The sequence below is a fragment of the Dendrobates tinctorius genome, unplaced genomic scaffold (assembly GCF_039654945.1).
Source record: "Dendrobates tinctorius isolate UK_male_01 unplaced genomic scaffold, ASM3965494v1 ptg000026l, whole genome shotgun sequence".
Taxonomy (NCBI): Eukaryota; Metazoa; Chordata; class Amphibia; order Anura; family Dendrobatidae; genus Dendrobates; species Dendrobates tinctorius.
The window spans coordinates 15,228,357-15,248,683 of record NW_027361694.1 but is presented as its reverse complement, the minus strand read 5'-3'; the positions used below and the strand labels follow the sequence as shown (position 1 = coordinate 15,248,683).

The 20,327-nt window shown below is 45.2% G+C and overlaps 1 protein-coding gene and 1 long non-coding RNA gene across 4 annotated transcripts in view; one reads left to right on the top strand and one right to left on the bottom strand.

Annotated features, from left to right (window-relative positions):
• Window positions 1-20,327, top strand: part of UBAC2 (UBA domain containing 2) — a 273,789-nt gene that overhangs the window by 23,349 nt on the left and 230,113 nt on the right. For all 3 annotated transcript variants that reach the window (XM_073569527.1, XM_073569525.1, XM_073569526.1), the window contains exon 3: window positions 17,170-17,297. In XM_073569527.1, the coding sequence (XP_073425628.1) occupies window positions 17,170-17,297 (128 nt within the window). The remainder of the gene's footprint in view (window positions 1-17,169; window positions 17,298-20,327) is intronic.
• On the bottom strand, window positions 180-6,492 carry LOC141084682 (uncharacterized). The gene is made up of 2 exons (XR_012231083.1): window positions 6,092-6,492; window positions 180-4,431 (listed from the first exon to the last, which is right to left on the bottom strand). It is a non-coding gene; the product is annotated as an uncharacterized lncRNA (long non-coding RNA).

Below are 20,327 nucleotides of genomic sequence, written 5' to 3'. Positions count from 1 at the left end.
AACAAAATCAAAACGGCAGAATTACATTTTTGTGGCCACCATAACATTGCAATAAGAGGCAATCAAAACATTGTTTCTATTCCAAAATAGTATCATTAAAAATGTCAGCTCAGGGAACAAAAAATAAGCCCTCACCCAGCCTCAGATCCTGAAAAATGGAAAGGCTGCAGGTCTTGGAAAACTGTGACAAAAACAAATTTTTATTTTAATTTTTTAAATGTCTGAATTTTTTTTTTTTTTTGACTTTTTTTTTTAACCATAAAATTTATTTTATTTTATTAAACATGGCATAACAAAACAAAGTCGTACAAGTATTTAGTTTCTGTATAGTGTTCATGAATAATAAACAATATAAACGATATAAGGCTATAAATGACCTTAATTTTACAAAGATATACATGACAAAGACAAGACAAGACAGTAAGGAGTAGAAGGAGGGGAGGGGAAGAGAAGAAAAAAAAAAAAAAAAAAAAAAGGGGAAAAACCTCAGTTAAATCGACTAATCAGATCCGAACTCAGCCGCACTACAAGTCGGATCCCGCCGCATAATAATCCCACGGGGACCAAATTGCCTGAAAGCGCACCACCGAATCATTTAGTAAGGCTGTAAGGTGTTCCATCCTTCTGACATCCATGATCCGTCTAATGAGAGTCTGAAGCAAAGGGGGACTCGGCTGCCTCCAAAAGCGCGCAATCAGGCATCCGGCCGCCGTAAGGATATGTTGCAATAATCTATTGGAGAGTTTGCCCATACCCGGCGCCCCGTGACCCAGGAGAAGCACCAGCGGGTTTAGTTCTATATCTGTATGCAATACCTTGTCAATGAGGGACTTAGCTTGACCCCAAAAAGGTACAATTTTTGGGCATGACCAAAATATATGCGTGAGGGACCCAGTGCTTTTTCCACATCTCCAACAGGAGGGAGGGACAGAGGGATTGAGTCCATGCAGAAACTCTGGAGTGTGATACCAGTGCATTAGTATCTTATAGATATTTTCTCTATAGAGAGTACACACTGACGATTTTGCGGCATTCCTCCAAATGACAGACCACTCTCGGGAAGAGATACGCCGCTCCAAGGCGGCCTCCCACTTACGCATGTATAGAAAAGATTCACCAGACCCACCCCGTGGATTCGATAAAAGGTTATAAATTTCTGAGATCAGACCCCTGGTGTTCACGCCCCTCCAGCAAATTTTCTCGAAATCCGTGGGGATCGAAGCTCCCGCTTTACCATATAGGGAGTTAGCAAAATCTCTGATTTGTAGGTATTGAAAGAATTCCCTATTGGAAATCGAGAAATGTTGCTTAAGATAATCAAAGGAGTGAATCTCCATGGTCTCCCCGTCTATAATATCCGCAAATCTAAATAGGCCCGCTTTAAGCCAAGGGTGAACCATAGGAGACTCTAAGCTGCTTGGGAGTTGTGGGTGATAGATGAAGGACACCAGGGGGGAGCAAGGTGACATGAGGGCAAATCTCCGTGTGCAGGTATTCCAAATGTTACGGGTGAACTGCATGGGGCCCAAAAGGGGTGGAAAGGACTCACACCGTGCTGGCGACCATAAGAGAGAGTTAGGGTGTATTGGGGCAAGCCATAATTTCTCTATTTCATTCCACTTGCTGTAGGCCCATAGGGATGTCCAGCAGGGGATTCTCCTCAGGTGAGTAGCCCAGTAGTAGTTAAGAATATTTGGCACAGAAAGCCCTCCCCTGGTCCTATGAGCTGTGAGAACCTCCTTAGCCACTCTATGGCGCTTTTGTTGCCATATGAACCTAAGAATACCCGCCTGAAGGGACTTCAGTTCCGAGACCGGAACTCCAACTGGGAGGGTCTCAAAGGCGTAAATCAATCTGGGTAAAAGGCTCATTTTTACTGCCGCTATCCGACCCATCCACGAAAGAGGGAGTGATTGCCATTTAGTCAGGCGGGCTTTTGATTCTTTGAAGAGGGAGGGGAAGTTTAGTTTGTAGAGGGTCTCATATGAGGACGTAATATTCACCCCCAAATATTTCACAGCATCCTGTTTCCACCTGAATTTAAAATTCAGGCGTAGGTGGTCCCATACCTCAGGGGGGATGTTAAGCGGCATAGCCTCCGTTTTGCTGGAATTGATTTTATATCCAGATAAGTCCCCATATCTCCTCAAAGCCCTCATGAGGTTCGGAAGAGACACGTGGGGATTAGTGAGCGTCAATAGGACATCATCAGCAAATAGTGCGATCTTAAAAGATTTACTCCCAACCATCACCCCAGAAATATTGGGGTCCCGTCGTATGGACGCTGCCAGGGGCTCTATGCAGAGGGCAAACAGGAGAGGTGACAAAGGGCACCCCTGCCTAGTGCCAATCGATAAAGTGAATGGTTTGGATGTACAGAGAGGGAGTTTTATGGCTGCTGTAGGGTGGTTGTATAGGGATCTCAGCGCGGACAGAAATCCGCCCGAGATGCCAAAGACCCGCATCGTACTAAAAAGGAATGGCCAGGAGAGGCGGTCGAAAGCCTTCTCGGCGTCAAGACTAAGTACTAGTGTTTGCGATTTATTTCGGTTCGAGATGTCCACCAAGTCCACAACCCTCCTGGTGTTATCACCCCCTTGACGGCATGGAATAAAGCCTACTTGGTCTTTATGAATAATCGAGGGTATCCATTTATTAAGTCTGGAGGCCAGTAGCTTGGTGAACACCTTCAAATCCGTATTCAAAAGGGCTATTGGCCTATAGTTTGCACAGTCCAAGGGGTCCCTAGGCGGCTTTGGAAGGAGGCTGAGGTGGGAATGTAGCACTGTGGACGGGATTGGGTCGCCTTGCAAGAAGGAGTTAAATAATGAGGCTAAACGAGGAAGGAGTGTTTTGGCGAATGTCTTATAGTAAAAGTATGTCAGACCGTCAGGGCCAGGTGATTTTCCCATGGGCAGGGACTCCAAAACCTTCTCTACCTCTTCAGAGGAAACTGCACTATTTAGAGATTCAATCGCTTCACTAGGTAGGGAGGGGAGGTCTAAGGTAGCAAGATAGTCTTCAATAGCCCCTGAACCCTGGGATCCATCAGCCTATGGGGGACCAAGATTGTACAATTTTTTGTAGAAATTATAAAAAATATCAGCTATGGCATCAGGGTGATAGTGCGTCACCCCTGCAGCGTCCCGCAAGGCCTGAGGACATGAAGCCGCGGAGCGTTCTTTCAGCTGGCGTGCCAGGAGGGTGTGAGCCTTATTGCCCCTTTCATAAAATTTCTGTCTAGAAAAAGTTAGCAGCTTCTCCGCCCCCACCACCGCCAGATCTTTTAATTTTTCCCTTAGTCTGACCACCTCTTTCAAAGCGGCCAGAGAGGGAGATTCAGCAAGTGTCCTTTCATGAAGCTTTAGTTGAGAAGTCAAATGTGCCCTCTGAACCCCCGCGGATCTCTTGGCCCTGGCGCCCTCCCTAATACAATGGCCCCTCATTACCGCCTTATGTGCCTCCCACAGAATTCCCAGGGAGGAGACTGAGCCCGTATTGAGCTGGAAGAATTCCTCCAGTTGCTTATGCAGTGAGGCCCTGACTTCGGGGTCCTTGAGTAAAGATTCATTTAAGCGCCAGTAGCCAAATCTAGGTCGAGAATGGGCTCCCTCAAGATCCATGATCACAGGGGCATGATCTGACCAGGTAATGGAGCCCAGTTCCACCCCCCCAGCCTCTTAAGAATAGCAGAGTTTACAAAGAAGTAATCGATCCTGGTATGGGTCTGGTGTTTGTGTGAAAAGAAGGTAAAGGCTCTCTCCCCAGGGTGCGCCACCCTCCATGCGTCAAAGAGAATCTCATCTTATAATCCTCCGGAAGCCCAAAGACAGCTTCTTTACAGAGTCAGAGGGCGGGAACCTCCCGAGAGAGAGCCTGTCAAATGTTTCAGAGAATGGAAGATTGAAATCTCCACCTACTATCGTCGCCGCATGGGGAAGCCCCCCTATGAGTGAAAATACCCCCCTCAGAAAGCGAATCTGTCCCTCATTCGGAGCATAAATGTTAGCGAGAATATGAGGTGAGCCCCCCACCTGTGCCTCCAGGATCACGTAATGTCCCTTAGGGTCAGAGTGATTTCCAGTGACTTGTATAGGGCAATTTTTGCAATCAAGATTGCAACCCCCCCCTTTCTTAGTATTCGTGCTTGCTAGATATTGTTGGGGATATAAGTGGGCCGCAAACTTAAATGAGCCTGTAGAGTCAAAGTGGGTCTCTTGGATGAAAGCCACGTCTGCCCTAGTGGAGCGCAGCTCCTGTAACAGCAATTTCCTTTTGCGGGGAGAATTAAGACCCCGCACGTTAATAGATACAATACTTGTCATCTTAGTTGCATTAAGTGGAGTGTAGTGCAGGTGTCAGGACCATTACCTATGAAGGTGTAGGTTAACATAGAGATTGTCTCAGCACGGCTGGTCCACCAGATGAAGGCTGTCAAAGATCGAACCGAGGGTGGAAACAAAATTTGGATGGTTGGGTAGGGTAAGAACAACAAGGAAAAGGGAAGACATAGACACTCAGTTAGTAAATTACATATCCAAAAAGTGAAAAAACATAGAGAAACCATTGAGAACAATACCCGGGGTTTAACCCGGGGAGGGATCCCCTGAGGAAACCCACTCTTGGCTCGGAGGGCCAGAGTGGTAGAAAAAGTCGATCTCAATATCAATCCCAGGGAAGCCCTAGGATAGGTGGAAGTCTCCGGATCCGAGAGAGCCGGTCTATCCCCAACCAGCCGCCCCTCCAATGTAAAGAAAGGGGTAACTGGGAAGCAACCGAAGTGGCCCTGGCGAAGCCCCCGCCACCTGCCTTCCCGGGTGACCTGCTTCAATTGATTCAGTAAATGATGCGGCTCCAGACACACAGAGGCAGCATTGTGTCCATCCCCCGGTGGGGTTTGGATGTCCCATTTCCAGCGTCACAGGCCAGAAAGCAGAGGGGCCAATCAGTAAGGGAGGCTTAGAAAAAAGAGAATATGCGGCCTGTTCTAAACAAGCCTAAACTAAAAGTCAAGTCAACGGATACGGGGGGAAGACGGGGCACGGCCGCCCCTCCCCCCACCTTGGTCCACACCGGCGGAGGGGGAGCACCAGGTACATGCAGGACCCATGGTGGAATGTTGACCACCGGGATCTCCAGGGTTGTACAGAAGGCCGTCACATCAGCAGGGGTACGCAGAGTCGTGGACTTTCCATCTTTCCTGGCCGTCAGGGCAAATGGGAACCCCCATCTATACTTAATTTGGTGTTCCTGGAGAATTAGCAGGAGGGGCCTGAGGTGTCTCCGCTTCTGCAGGGTTATGCGGGAGAGATCGGGGAAGAGCTGAACCTCTGTTCCCCAAAATGAGGGGGTCTGGTGCCGGGTTCTGGCTTTGGACATGATCAATTCTTTAGTAGTAAAGTCGTGAACACAGAATATAATATCTCGGGGTTGAGTAGACATGTTCTTAGGCTGTAGCGCCCTGTGTGCTCTGTCCAACTTAGTTATATTGGTTGAAGGTGCACCCAGAATATTATTAAAGATGTCCTGCAGGATTAGATCAGGAGACTCAGAGTCCTCCACCTCAGGCACTCCTCTCACACGTATGTTGCATCTGCGTCCCCTATTGTCTAAGTCCTCCAAGTGGGACTGCATTTCCTCCATCACTTGTTGTTGTGAAGACACTAGCTGGTGAATTTCTGTCATGTGTTTTCTTGTGGAGTCATGTTCCTCTTCCAGGGCCTCAATTCTCCCATTTAAGTGTTGTAGATCTCGTCTTACGTTGGCTATTTCTGCCCTGCATATGTCTTTGACCTCACTAATGAGGATCTTAAAGTCCTCTTTAGATGGTAGGGTTGCCAGAATAGACTGCCAGTCTTGGGAGGGATGGGCAGGCCCCCTGAAGCTGCCATCAGGCTGTGAGTTAAGAGGATAGTTAACTGAATAATGTGGATGATGAGAGGAGTAGTATCCCTGATGGGGTTGGATATAGGCAGTGTTCTGTGTATTATTCTGTCCAAGAACCTCCTGATGTAATGAGGAGCTGTTTGTTTGTGTGGGCTGATATGAAGGGTAAAGGAGAGGGGGCCCAACACCCCCCCCTCCCCCTCACCTCGTGGCTGCTGTCAGCAGCGGTGCTGATCTGATCTCCATGAAGTCCTGCTCCTTCTGCGTACGGTTCATCCCCCGATGTAGAGGGGGAGATCTCCTCCTCCTCCCTGCAGCCATCAGTCTCCTGAGTGCCGTCCTGATGCAGAGCGTCGTGCTGGGAAGTTTCCTCCTCACTGCCCTGTCTCTGCAAAGATGGCGCCTGCGTATCTCCCTGGACTTGTTCAAGGCCCAGAAAAGCGCCCAGAGCCGTCCGCAGTGCCGGCTGGTCCACCGCTGGCTGCTGTGTGATTCTAGGTTTCCTAGGCCCCATGCTGACTGTGGAACCCGGTGATGCAGGGTGATATTATGCTATTTATAGCTGGGAGATGGCAGGAGCTCCTTCACCACACTTCTGCTCAGCATCCGGACACGCCCCCCTGAATTTTTTTTTACTACTGTGAAGCAGTGTAGGGGGTGCTGTGTGTTCCCCCCAGGATGCACACGGAGGCGTATTGAGGCCATGGGAATGCATTGCAGTCACAGGCATCGCTGTGGTTGCAGTGCAGAATAAAAGTGAGTATAGGTCTTGGACATGCTGATTGTCCAAGCCAGATTTGGGGAAAACCTGCTCTGGGTTTTTGTGTTTTGAAACGGACTATAGGATAATAGTGAGGCAGTCTGTTTCATTCCCGGCCCGGGATTTCCATGTGGCTGAAGGCCACAGATTCTAGTTAAAAACCCTGCACTATAGGGTTTATCAGTGTCAGGGTCAGGCCAGAATCACACATGCGAGAAACTCGGACGAGTCTCACATCTTAATACCCGGCACTGCCGCCGCACCGGCACTCTGGTACAGAGTGTGCGGCTGCATGTCTTTCTATGCAGCCGCATGTTCCGCTTCCGAGTGCCGGCGGCAGTGCCGGGTATTAAGATGTGAGACTCGTCTGAGTTTCTCGCATGTGTGATCCCTGCATCAGTGTCAGTTTGGTATTTGCGGGAGGTCTGGGCAGAGCCAAACAGCCAAGGGGGCTGAAAGGTCTGGCACCCACAGCGTACACTGCGGTGCAGTCACCCACGGTAACAGGTCTCGGAGGTAGACTGTCCAGTGCCTGGCTTTGCCTGGAAGTGGACAGTCTTGTGCCCGTCTGCGATCTGGAGGTGGACTGTCCTGTTTCCAGGCTGCGATCCGGAGGATATCGTGTGCTGTGTTTTGCTGTGAGTAAGCAATAAAGAGACTTTTGTTTGGAACTTTGCTGGGTCACTGCCTCATCAATGCTCAGTGTGAATACCGCTGCACTACACTACCTAAATGGGAAAAAAACTATACGTGTTTGGTATCTGTCTACTCGTACTAAGCTGGAGAATCTTAGAGCCCCATCACACATAGCAACTCACCAGCGATCCCGACAATGATATGAACTTGTCAGGATTGCTGGTGTGTTGCTACATGATGGCTGGTGAGCTGCCAAACAGGATCAGCACCAGCGACGACGAGCACGCACGTCGCTGAGTACCTTAGATACCAGCGCGCTGGTGCAGGGAGTTGGTAACCAAGGTAAACAGCCAGCGGGTTTCTAAGCACCGCACGGCGCTTAGAAACCCGCTGTTTACCTTGGTTACCAGCTCCCTGCACCAGCGCGCTGGTAACTAAGGTACACAGCGGGTTTCTAAGCGGCGCTTAGAAACCCGCTGTTTACCTTGGTTACCAGCTCCTACTCACTGATCACTGGTCTCCCTCCTGCCACACGCAGCGATGCGTGCTGACCAGCGGGAGACCAACAATCAAAAAAATGTCCAGGGCTTTCCACAACGATCATCAGCGATAACCGGCAGGGGGGGGGCGGTCGCTGATAGGTGTCACACACACCGATCTCGCTGGTGAGATCGCTGTTGCATCACAAAACTTGTGACTCAGCACAAGCGAGATCGCTGTGTGTGACGGGGGCTTTATTTCCGGGTCAGTTTTGTCATAAGCCTTGTCCTCAGGAATAAAAATATAAAAATACCAAATGTAAATTTTTGGTGAAGAATCAACAACAAGTAGGACACAATTGTGAAGTTTGACGAAATTTATTGGTTATTTTAAATTTTTGTGTGAAATTCAAAAACTGAAAAGTGGGGCATGCAATATTATTTGGCCCCTTTAACTTAATACTTTGTTGCGCCACCTTTTGCTGTGATTACAGCTGCAAGTCGCTTAGGGTATGTATCAGTTTTTTACATTGAGAGACTGAAATTCTTGCCCTTTCTTCCTTGGCAAACAGCTCGAGCTCAGTGAGGTTTGATGGAGATTGTTTGTGAACAGCAGTTTTCAGCTCTTTCCACAGATTCTCGATTGGATTCAGGTCTGGACTTTGATTTGGCCATTCTAACACCTGGATATGTTTATTTGTGAACCATTCCATTGTAGATTTTGCTTTATGTTTGGGATCATTGTCTTGTTGGAAGACAAATCTCCGTCCCAGTCTCAGGTCTTTTGCAGACTCCAACAGGTTTTCTTCAAGAATGGTCCTGTATTTGGCTCCATCCATCTTCCTATCAATTTTAATCAGCTTCCCTGTCGATGATGAAGGAAAGCAGGCCCAAACCATGATGCTGCCACCACCATGTTTGACAGTTGGGATGGTGTGTTCAGGGTTATAAGCTGTGTTCCCTTTATACCAAACATATCGTTTGGCATTGTTGCCAAAAAGTTTGATTTTGGTTTCATCTGACCAGAGCACCTTCTTCCACATGTTTGGTGTGTCTCCCTGGTTGCTTGTTGCAAACTTTAAACATCACTTTTTATGAATATCTTTGGGAAATGGCTTTCTTCTTGCCACTCTTCCATAAAGGCCACATTTGTGCAGTGTACGACGGATTGTTGTCCTATGGACAGACTGTCCCACCTCAGCTGTAAATCTCTGCAGTTCATCCAGAGTGATCATGGGCCTCTTGGCTGCATTTCTGATCAGTCTTCTCCTTGTTTGAGATGAAAGTTTAGAGGAACGCCGGGGTCTTGGTAGATTTGCAGTGGTATGATACTCCTTCCATTTCAATATGATCTCTTGCACAGTGCTCCTTTGGATGTTTAAATTTTGGAAATCATTTTGTATCCAAATCCGGCTTTAAACTTCTCCACAGCAGGATCACGGACCTGCCTGTTCTGTTTCTTGGTCTTCATGATGTTCTCTGTGCTTCAAACAGAACCATGAGACTATCATAGAGCAGGTGCATTTATACGGAGACTTGATTACACACAGGTGGATTATATTTATCATCAGTCATTTAGGACAACATTGGATCATTCAGAGATCCACAATGAACTTCTGGAGTGAGTTTGCTGCACTGAAAATAAAGGGGCCGAATAATATTGCATGCCCCACTTTTCAGTTTTTGAATTTCCACAAAAATTTAAAATAACCAATAAATTTTGTTCAACTTCACAATTGTGTCCCACTTGTTGATTCTTCACCAAAAATTTACATTTGGTATCTTTATGTTTGAAGCATGATATGTGGGAAAAGGTTGAAAAGTTCCAGGGGGCCAAATACTTTCGCAAGGCACTCTATATATCAAGTCCATACAGAATTATTAGGTTATACCTTTTCCATGTAGCCAATTTACCCTCGTCTCTATGTCCATACACTCCCATATTCCATCACGTTTGAGCATTAGTATGATGTTATCACTAGAAATTGCTACCGTAGAAAAATTCTATCTTTTAATCAGCAGAACAGATGGTAATCCTGGAGAATCTCGCCATGGTCCCCATATTCCCTTCATACTTTTGTATTTTTTTTTTAAAACGAAACTAAGCATTCTTCTAGAAATGCTGGGAGCCAAGTGCTATGGTTATGGTGGCTGTTTGGGTGTCAAAAAGCATTTGACAGTTTTAATAGTTTGCCATCAATTAGTTTCTAATCCATGAGCATCTTGTTTATGCAAAGGCTACTAATTATAGAGTGCTAATAATAGAGTACTAATGACATCTGAATAATTATGGATGTGTCTTTCCTAACCTTTGCTTCTGTCTCAATATATCCTGATATGTGTGGCATGAGATTACCAGCTTTAAGAACAACTAGCATGGTTTCACAGTGCTCTGTAGCTATACTGTATATAGCAGAGACATATATCTGACTCCAACCCCCATACAAGTGCATACAATGACCTTGTGTGGTCACATCATCATCCTAAACTACAGTTCAGATTGAACATGGGCTTAAGTACTTGGCTATCTGCTATGTATATTACACTTTACCATTGTCATGGAAAAACAATGTGTTGCTCCAATAAAAAACATCTTTTTTCTTGATTCCATACAAGAGTGCTGGCCTAGTCCCAGTAGCCAGGTAGTCACTGTGCATTGAAATGTTCTGCTGACACCTAAAACTCACTAGACAGTAATTCTGAGCCCCCTATGATGTGGCATTAACATTATTATTATTATTATTATTATTATTATTATTATGCATTTATATAGCGCCATTTATTCCATGGTGCTTTACATGTGAAAAGGGGAAATATAGACAAGTATAATAAACATGTGTAAGACAAGGGGCATACAAGTACATAAGGAGAGGGGACCCTGCCCGCGAGGGCTCAGTCTACAGGGATGGGTGAGGATACAGTAGGAGAGGGTAGAGCAGGTCGTGCGATGGTTCAGTAGACCGAGGATCATTGCAGGCTGTAGGCTTGTCGGAACAGGTGGGTCTTCAGGTTCTTCTTGAAAGTTTCCGTTGATGGTGAGAGTCTGATGTGTTGCGGCAGAGAGTTCCAGAGTATGGGGGAAGCACGGGAGAAGTCTTGTATGCAGTTGTGGGAAGAAGAGATAAGGAGGGAGTAGAGAAGGAGATCTTGAGATGATCGAAGGTTGCGTGCGGGTAGGTACCTAGAGACCGTGTCACAGATGTATGGAGGGGACAGGTTGTGGATGGCTTTGTATGTCATGGTTAGGCTTTTGAATTGGAGCCTCTGGGCAATAGGAAGCCAGTGAAGGGCCTGGCATAGGGGGGAGGCTGGGGAATAGCGGGGAGACAGGTGGATTAGTCGGGCAGCAGAATGTAGGATGGACTGGAGCGGAGCCAGAGTGCTAGAGGGGAGGCCAGAGAGTAGGAGGTTGCAGTAGTCGAGGCGGGAGATGATAAGAGCATGCACTAGTGTGTTTGTGGTTTCGTGGTTGAGGAATGAGCGGATCCGGGAAATATTTTTGAGTTTGAGGCGGCAGGAGGAGGCGAGGGCTTGGATATGTGGTTTGAAAGAGAGCGCAGAGTCGAGGATCACCCCAAGGCACCGAGCGTGCGGGACTGGGGAAAGAAAGCAGCCATTGACATTGATGGATGATGAATTCTGTTTTGTCCATGTTCAGTTTGAGAAAGCGAGCAGAGAAGAAGGCTGAGATAGCAGACAGACATTGTGGGATTTCAGTCAGTAAGGAGGCGAGGTTGGGTCCAGATAGGTAGATCTGCATGTCATCGGCATAGAGGTGATACTGCAAACCGTAGGATTCTATGAGCTGTCCCAAACCAAAGGTGTAGATGGAGAATAGTAGGGGTCCTAGGACAGAGCCTTGAGGAACACCAACAGACAGGGGGCGAGGAGGTGGTGTGTGAGAGGGAGACACTAAATGTTCGGTCTGTTAGGTATGATGAGATCCAGGATAGAGCCAAGTCTGTGATACCAAGAGATGAGAGAGTCTGTAGCAGGAGGGAATGGTCTACAGTTTGAAGGCAGAGGACAGGTCCAGGAGAAGGAGGACAGAGTAGTGTCGCTTGCTCTTGGCGGTTAGTAAGTCGTTAGTGACTTTAGTTAGGGCAGTTTTAGTTGAGTGATGTGGTCGGAAGCCAGATTGTAACCGGTCAAAGAGGGAACAGGAGGAGAGGTGGGAGGACAGTTCAAGATATACATGCTGTTCCAGTAGTTTTGAGGTGTAAGGGAGAAGAGATATCGGGGGATAGTTAGACACAGAGGATGGATCAAGGGAGGGCTTTTTTAGAATGGGTGTGATTGAGGCATGTTTGAAGGATGAGGGAAAGACACCATTTGTAAGTGAAAGGTTGAAGAGGTGTGTTAGAGATGGGATGAAGACTGTGGCCAAGTTGGGGATGAGGAGAGACTGGAGTGGGTCGAGGGCACAAGTGGTGAGGTGTGATCTTGACAGAAGGGTGGAGAGCTGATCTTCTGTCATGGTGGAGAAGCTGGCTTTTGCAGAACAGGGCTGAGCGGCTAAGAGGGGCATTACCGGCTGCGGGCCAAAGTTTTGTCTGATCTTGTCTATCTTCTGCTTAAAGAAGGAGGCAAAGTCTTCAGCAGAAATGAGAGGAGGGGGAGGAGGTGCTGTGGGACGGAGTAGAGAATTGAAAGTGTTGAAGAGTTGTTTAGGGTTGTGAGACAGGGAGGATATGAGAGATGCGAAGTAAGTTTGTTTAGCAGCAGAAAGCATGGACTTAAAGCTGGCAAGGGACTGCTTGTATGCGCTGAAGTGCTCAGTAGAATGGGTTCTCTTCCATCTCTGCTCAGCGGCCCTGGAAACCCGTCTCAGTTCTTTGGTCAGGCTGGTCAGCCAGGGCTGCCTGTTGATTGTACGAGTTTTGCTCTGCGTGAGGGGGGCAGCCGAATCAAGTGTTGCTGTTATTGTGGTGTTATAAAAAGTGGCAGCAGCATCTGTGTCGTGAAGGGAAGCTATGTCTTTAAGAGGGAGAAGGGACTCAGAGAGTGATTGTAAATTGAGGTGTTTGAGATTCCTGTGAGGGTGAGCGAGTTTATGGAGCGGGGGTTGCGCAGTAGGAAGTAGGAGAGGAGAGGGAAGAGAATGTCAGTAGGTTGTGGTCAGACGGGGAGGGGTGAGTTATTGAGATTAGTGAGGGAACAGACGGGTGAAGATAAGGTCCAGTGTGTGACCATCTTTGTGAGTGGCCGCAGAGGACCATTGAGTGAGGCCAAGGGAAGCCGTGAGCTATAGAAGTTTAGAGGCAGCTGGGGTGGAAGTGTCAATGGGGATGTTGAAGTCGCCCATGATGATGGTGGGGATGTCAGCAGAAAGGAAATGGAGTAGCCAGGTGGTGAAGTGGTCGAGAAAGGTGGAGATGGCTAGTTCGGGGGGGTGGTAGATGACAGCCAGTTGGAGGTTGGAGGGGGAATAGATGCGGACGGAGTGCACCTCAAACGAGGGAAGAGTAGCGGAGGGTGGCAAAGGAATTGTGGTAAAGGAGCAGGTATCGGAGAGGAGCAAGCCAACTCCTCCACCACGTTTGTTGCTGGGACGAGGGGTGTGAGAGAGATGGAATCCGCCATAGGAAAGCGCAGCTGGAGAGGCTGACATTGAGGGGTTAAACCTATAGAAAGATAAGCCCTGCTTCAATAAGATTAGCGTTTTATATGCCTATTGTAATGAAGGGATTGTTGGTGTGAAACGCATCTAATTCACGAACCGTCATGTGCCTATTATTGATTTTAGTTCATTTTTCAGCTGCCATGTGCCACCGCCTGAAGTATACGACAGTCCTAAATTGTGATGAATTTGTAAGGCATGCCTGTCCACCCAAGTTCTTCCAATTTTTTAAAGAGTTTATGTAAAAACACCAAAAGTTGGAAAATTTTTTTTCCAAGTTTTGTAACATGTCAAGCAGTGCTACATCAGAATTCTAATGAAAACTGCTTGATGAATTGGAGCATAATGTCTGTTTCCCAGCAGCTTGTCTTCTAGCTACAGCTTCAGAAATGATATGGAGGGAAGAGGCTAAGTTTCCATTGCAAAAAATCTGCTGCATTTTACAAAGCTAGTAAATTGTATGTGATTTTAAGAAATATACTGTATCACAGTGTAAGCCGATAGGAGCTGTGGGTTTGAGATCTGCAGCATAAATTGACATGCTGCGGAGGTAGGTTCTTCCCCTGCACTTTTTTCACAATGATATCTGTAGCGGTATCTACCACTGCGGAACCCTTGCTGCTGAAGGTCTGCAGCAAATACTTTCCATAGGAACGTAGCCTGAAGGTCACAGCTATGTTTCTCTCCCATATATACCATAAATTGTGATTACACTCATGATGGAGGATGTACTTTATTAGTCAACTTGTTTGTTGTTACTTGCTGAGGTTTCACTTTTACATGTTACAACTTTGCCAGTAACTTTGTCACAATGGTAAAGTACTACAAGTGAGATTTGTAACACTGAAGTTGTTAGCTTCAGTAAAATAAACCTAGGAAAAATCATCCACCACACTAAGCGTTGAGAGGGGTTAATCAGAAAAGGCAAAGTAAAGCCGCAAGTGAATAAGGTAGAGACAATCCAAAATTGGCCCAAACCGGTCTCCAAGAAAGCAGGATATACTGTATTTCCCCATAACAGCCGCACCCTTGACTGACCTTCTTAAGGGCATGAAACTGTCAATGGCCAAATGGTCTCTTGAAGCAGAGATGGCGTTACAAAAGTTGAAACTCAGGACCACAAGACTTCAAATTTCAACTGTCTAGACTGCCCTTTTTGGTGACTGAAGTTGCCAAAACCCCCGGCTTTGGGCAGGGGGGAAGATATGTGACAAAGTCACTGACAATTTACTCGAGGGGAGATTACAGGTGCTTCTCACTAAATTAGAATATCATCAAAAAATTAATTTATTTCATTTCTGCGATACAAAAAGTGAAACTCCTATGTTGTCATTACAAACGGAGTGATCTCTTTCAAGTATTTATTTCTGTTAGTGTTGATGATTATGGCTTACAGCCAATGAAAACCCAAAAGTCATTATCTCAGTAAATTGGAATACTTTATAACACCAGCTTGAAAAATGATTTTAAAATCTGAAATGTTGGCCTACTGAAATGTATGTTCAGTAAATGCACTCAATACTTGGTTGGGGCTCCTTTTGCATCAATTACTGCATCAATGCGGTGTGGCATGGAGGCGATCAGCCTGTGGCACTGCTGAGGTGTTATGGACGCCCAGGTTGCTTTGATAGCAGCCTTCAGCCCTTCTGCATTGTTGGGTCTGATGTCTCATCTTCCTCTTGACAATATTACATAGATTCTCTGTGGGGTTAAGGTCAGACGAGTTTGCTGGCCAATCAAGCACAGTGATACTGTTGTTTTTAAACCAGGAATTGGTACTTTTGGCAGTGTGGACAGGTACCAAGTCCTGCTGGAGAATGAAATTTCCATCTGCAAAAAGGTTGTCGGCAAAGGGAAGCATGAAGTGCTCTAAAAATTCCTGGTAGACAGCTGCGCTGACTTTAGTCTTGATAAAACATAGTGTACTTACAGCAGCAGATAACATGGCTCCCCAAATCATCACTGATTGTGGAAACCTCACACTAGACCTCAGGCAGCTTGGATTGTGTGCCTCTCCACTCTTCCTCCAGACTCTGGGACCTTGATTTCCAAATGACATGCAAAATTTACTTTCATTTGAAAACAACACCTTGGACAACTGAGCAACAGTCCAGGTAATACGCTTCTTACGTAGTTTATTGGTCATGAGTGGCTTGACACAAGGAATGTGACACTTGTAGCCCATGTCCTGGATACATCTGTGTGTGGTGGCTCTTGAAGCAATGACTCCAGCAGCAGTCCACTCTTTGTGAATCTCCCCAAATTTTCTAATTGCCTTTTCTTAACAATCCTTTCAAGGCTGCGGTTATCCCGATGGCTTGTGCACCTTTTTCTACCACACTTTTTCCTTCCACTCAACCTTCCATTCATATGCTTGGATACAGCACTTTGTGAACAGCCAGCTTCTTTAGCAATGACCTTTTGTGGCTTACCCTCCTTGTGGAGTGTGTCAATGACTGCCTTCTGAACATGTCAAGTCAGCAGTCTTCCCCATGATTGTGGAGCCTACTGAAACCGACTAAGGGACCTTTTTATACCCTTAGGAAGCCTTTGCAGGTGTTTTTTGTTAGTTATTCTAATTTACTGAGATAATGACTTTTGGGATTTCATTGGCTGTAAGCCATAATCATCAACATTAACAGAAATAAACACTTGAAATAGATCATTCTGTTTGAAATGACTATATATAATGAGTTTCACTTTTTGTATTGAAGAGCTGAAATTAACTTTTTGATGATATTCTAATTTAGTGAAAAGCACTTGTAAGTAGCAGTGAGGTTGTTATCTTCAGTAAAATAAACTTAGGAAAAATCATACAGCACAGTAACTGGTGAGAGGGGTTAATTAGCCATGTTTAATGCTAGGATGGTTGAACAGTGTAGAGTGGAAAGAATTCATAGGATAATTGCCCAGCTTTCTAGAGCATTTAGTGTGGGGTGGGCCTGGAGGTGCACGCTCTGGAGATGCGCTGTTGTGTTAAGGGAAGCTGGATGTATGGATATTGCAGGTCTCCTGGATTGAATATGCTAAAGGACACGGAAGGTGAGCTAACCAGCACTATTGTAAGGACTTGTTACTTTGTATTACCTTCTGCTGGACAAAGACTGTAGTTATGTTTTCTGGTGACGTGGTTTATGAGGATTGCAATAAACCAGGCGGACTTTAAATAGAAGCGGTTCCTGTAACTACTTCTTTAAAGGGAATCTGTCACCCCTTTTTTGAGATATCATATAATGATATCATTCCATTGTGTGTCACATAAGGATTCTCTTAGTACTTTTGCTTCCCCCTGACCCCGCACCTTTCATGCATAAATACCTTTTTATATCGGTTCAGATGTATGTAAACTGCCACGGTCCGGTCCGCTGGGCGGGGCTTATTCACCTGCTCCCCCTGTCTTGCTCTATGCAAGAAGAAATGCGTAGAGCAAGACAGGGAGGGGGGGGCAGGTGAATAAGCCCCGCCCAGCGGCAGTTTACATACATCTGAACCGATATAAAAAAGGTATTTATGTATGAAAGGTGCGGGGTCAGGGGGAAGCAAAAGTACTAAGAGTATCCTTATGTGACACACAATGGAATGATATCATTATATGATATCTCAAAAAAGGGGTGACAGATTCCCTTTAAGAAGCCGACTGAGCTGATCTACCACACCATATCAAATTAATTTCTTCTGCGGTTAGAGAAAAATATTTAATTAAAGAAAGAGAATTGTTGGTTATGAGTGATTTCTGAACTTCACATATTCTTGCGTGGGATTTTTAATGTGTTTTCATTGTTTTGCAGATAAAGCTCCCTTGTCGAAAGGCCTTCTACTTATCCCCAGTGCACTGTCCATTCTGCTGGCATTCCTGTTTCAACAGCAGCAGTCCTATTTTGTCTATAACTTGCAAGCAATAAAAGAAAGTTTCCATGTAAGTAAGCAGCAAATACATAATTTTAGAGACCTTTGCGAATAAAAAAGTTGGACTGGCAAGTTTTCCCCGTGTTGGCCAGGGTTTCCTACAGGTTCACTAGTTTACTCCCACACTCCTGTGAGTTTAGATTGTGAGCCCCAATGTGCTCATAATGGTGAGGGCAGTGTCTGTAAAGCGCTGTGGAATATGTTGGCTCTATATAAGCAAGCATAATAACTAAATGGGTCATTCCATGGTAACTTATGTTACATTCACAAGCCAAAAACTGAGTTAATAATGGCTACAGACTGTTCTTTGCAGGCAGGCACAAAAATGAGTGAATGTGTATTGTACATTAAACTATTCTCAATAGATTTCAACACAGTTTGATTTTTCAAGAATACAATTTAAATACAAAATACAGTGTTATTACTTAGTAACTTACGTTACAACACAATAACACAAAGAAACACAGTATGACAAACGTGCAAAAATACTCTGCTGTAAAAAATATATAACAGTAGACAGCAAGTGTTAGTAAAAAGATAAACACAAGAACAGGGTGTTTAGTTGTTATGTTTTTTGCACAAAATGTATACTAAGTCACTCCACCAATGTCACGGTATACCCATCTCGGAGCAGTCCTATCTAATGTATTTAAAACCTGATTATGTGAACAGTACCTATATGAGCAGGATTCAGAAAGACGCTTCCTGATGTGGGCACACTGTGCAAGACGGCTCATTATGTGGAGTGGTTTAGTATACATGTTTTGCAAAAAACATATCAGCTAAATACCCTGGTCTTGTTATTATCTTTTACTAGCACTTGCTGTCCCCTGTTATATATTTTTTACAGCAGAGTATTTTTGCACGTTTGTCATACTGTGTTTTTTCTTTGTGTTTCAGTCCTTGTGTGGTGTGAACACTGTCCGACTGACCTGTTCATAGAATCATAGAATCGTAGAGTTGGAAGGGACCTCCTGGGCCATCTGGTCCAACCCCCTGCTCAAAGCAGGATTCTCTAAATCATCCCAGTCAGATGTCTGTCCAGCCTCTGTTTGAAGACTTCCATTGAAGGAGAACTCACCACTTCTCGTGGCAGCCTGTTCCACTCATTGATCACTCTAACTGTCAAAAAGTTTTTTCTAATATGTAATCTGTGTCTCCTCCCATTCAGTTTCATCCCATTGCTTCTAGTCTTTCCTTGTGCAAATGAGAATAAAGTTGATCCTTCTACAATGTGACAGCCCTTTAGATATTTGTAGACAGCTATTAAGTCTCCTCTCAGTCTTCACTTTTGCAAACTAAACATTCCCAAATCCTGCAACCTTTCCTCATAAGACAGGGTTTGCAGACCGGTCACCATTCTGGTCGCTCTTTTCTGAACTTGCTCCAGTTTGTTGATGTCTTTTTTAAAATGTGGTGCCCAAAACTGGACACAATATTCCAGATGAGGTCTGACCAAAGAGGAGTAGAGGGAAATAATGACTTCACGTGATCTAGACTGTATGCTTCTGTTAATACATCCTAGAATTGCATTTGCCTTTTCTGCTGCTGCATCACACTGTTGACTCATATTCAGTCTGTGATCTATTAGTATAGCCAAGTCTTTTTCACATGTGCTGTCACTTAGCCCTATTCCTCCCATTCTATATATGCTTTTTTCATTTTTATTGCCCAGATGTAGTACTTTGCATTTCTCCGTGTTAAAAACCATTCTGTTAGTTGCTGCCCACTTCTTCAGTTTATTTAAATCTTTTTGAATCCTCGCTCTCTCTTCTCTAGTATTAGCTATCCCTCCTAGCTTTGTGTCATCAGCAAATTTAATCAGTTTACCCTCAATTCCTTCATCTAAATCGTTGATAAAGATGTTGAACAATACAGGGCCCAGGACAGAGCCCTGTGGTACCCCACTTGAGACATTCTTCCAACTGGATGTGCAGCCATTTACGACCACTCTTTGGGTCCGATCACTAAGCCAGTTATGAATCCACCTAACAGTTGCCTTGTCCATTCCATACTTTGTCATTTTTTCAATAAGGATTGTATGAGAGACTTTGTCAAATGCTTTGCTGAAGTCAAGATATACTATATCTACAGCATTTCCTTGATCCACCCAATCAGTGATACCGTCATAGAAGGAAATTAAGTTAGTCTGACATGACTTATTAGTTACAAACCCATGCTGACTCTGTTTAATCACTTCATTCTTATCCAGGTATTGACATACATGTTTAATAATTTGTTCAAAGATCTTTCCTGGTATAGAAGTCAGACTCACCGGCCTATAGTTCCCTGGGTCCACCTTCTTCCCCTTTTTGAAGATAGGAACAACATTTGCTCTTCTCCAGTCTTCTGGCACTTCTCCTGTTCTCCAAGAATTTTCAAAGATTATGGAGAGGGGTTCAAAAATTTCTTCTGCTATCTCCTTCAGTACTCTGGGGTGTAATTCATCTGGACCTGGAGACTTGAATTCATTTAGGTTAGCTAAGTGTTTCCTCACTATCTTTCTGTTTATAGATATCCTGGATTCTTCTATTCCCTTAATAGGACAGTGAATAACAGTTGATGTTACATTTCCTTTCTGAGAGAAAACAGATGCAAAATAGGAATTTAAGTGACATGTTCACTTTTGTGCATGTCACGTGTTTTTTATTTGTTACAACACAATGTAGTAACTTACGCTACAAAGCTGATGGTAACTTGCGTTACAATACCATTTCTTCATATGAGAAGTAAACTTATTGTAATGTAAGTTAAGGCCCTGTCTCACATAGCGAGATCGCTAATGCGTCACCTATTTTAGACGCACAGCGATCTCGCCTGCGATCTCGCTACATGTGACACGCAGCAGCGACCAGCCCCCCTATGGATATCGCTGATCGTGCAGGAATGTCTTGGGCCATTTTTTCGTCGTCGGCTTCCCTCTGGCCAGCGTGCATCGCTGTGTTTGATCGCTGGATCGTAGCTGCGTCGCTGAAGAGATCTGCCTGTTTGGCAGTTTTCTAGCGATCATTTAGGTATGCACCAGTGATCACTACCAGGT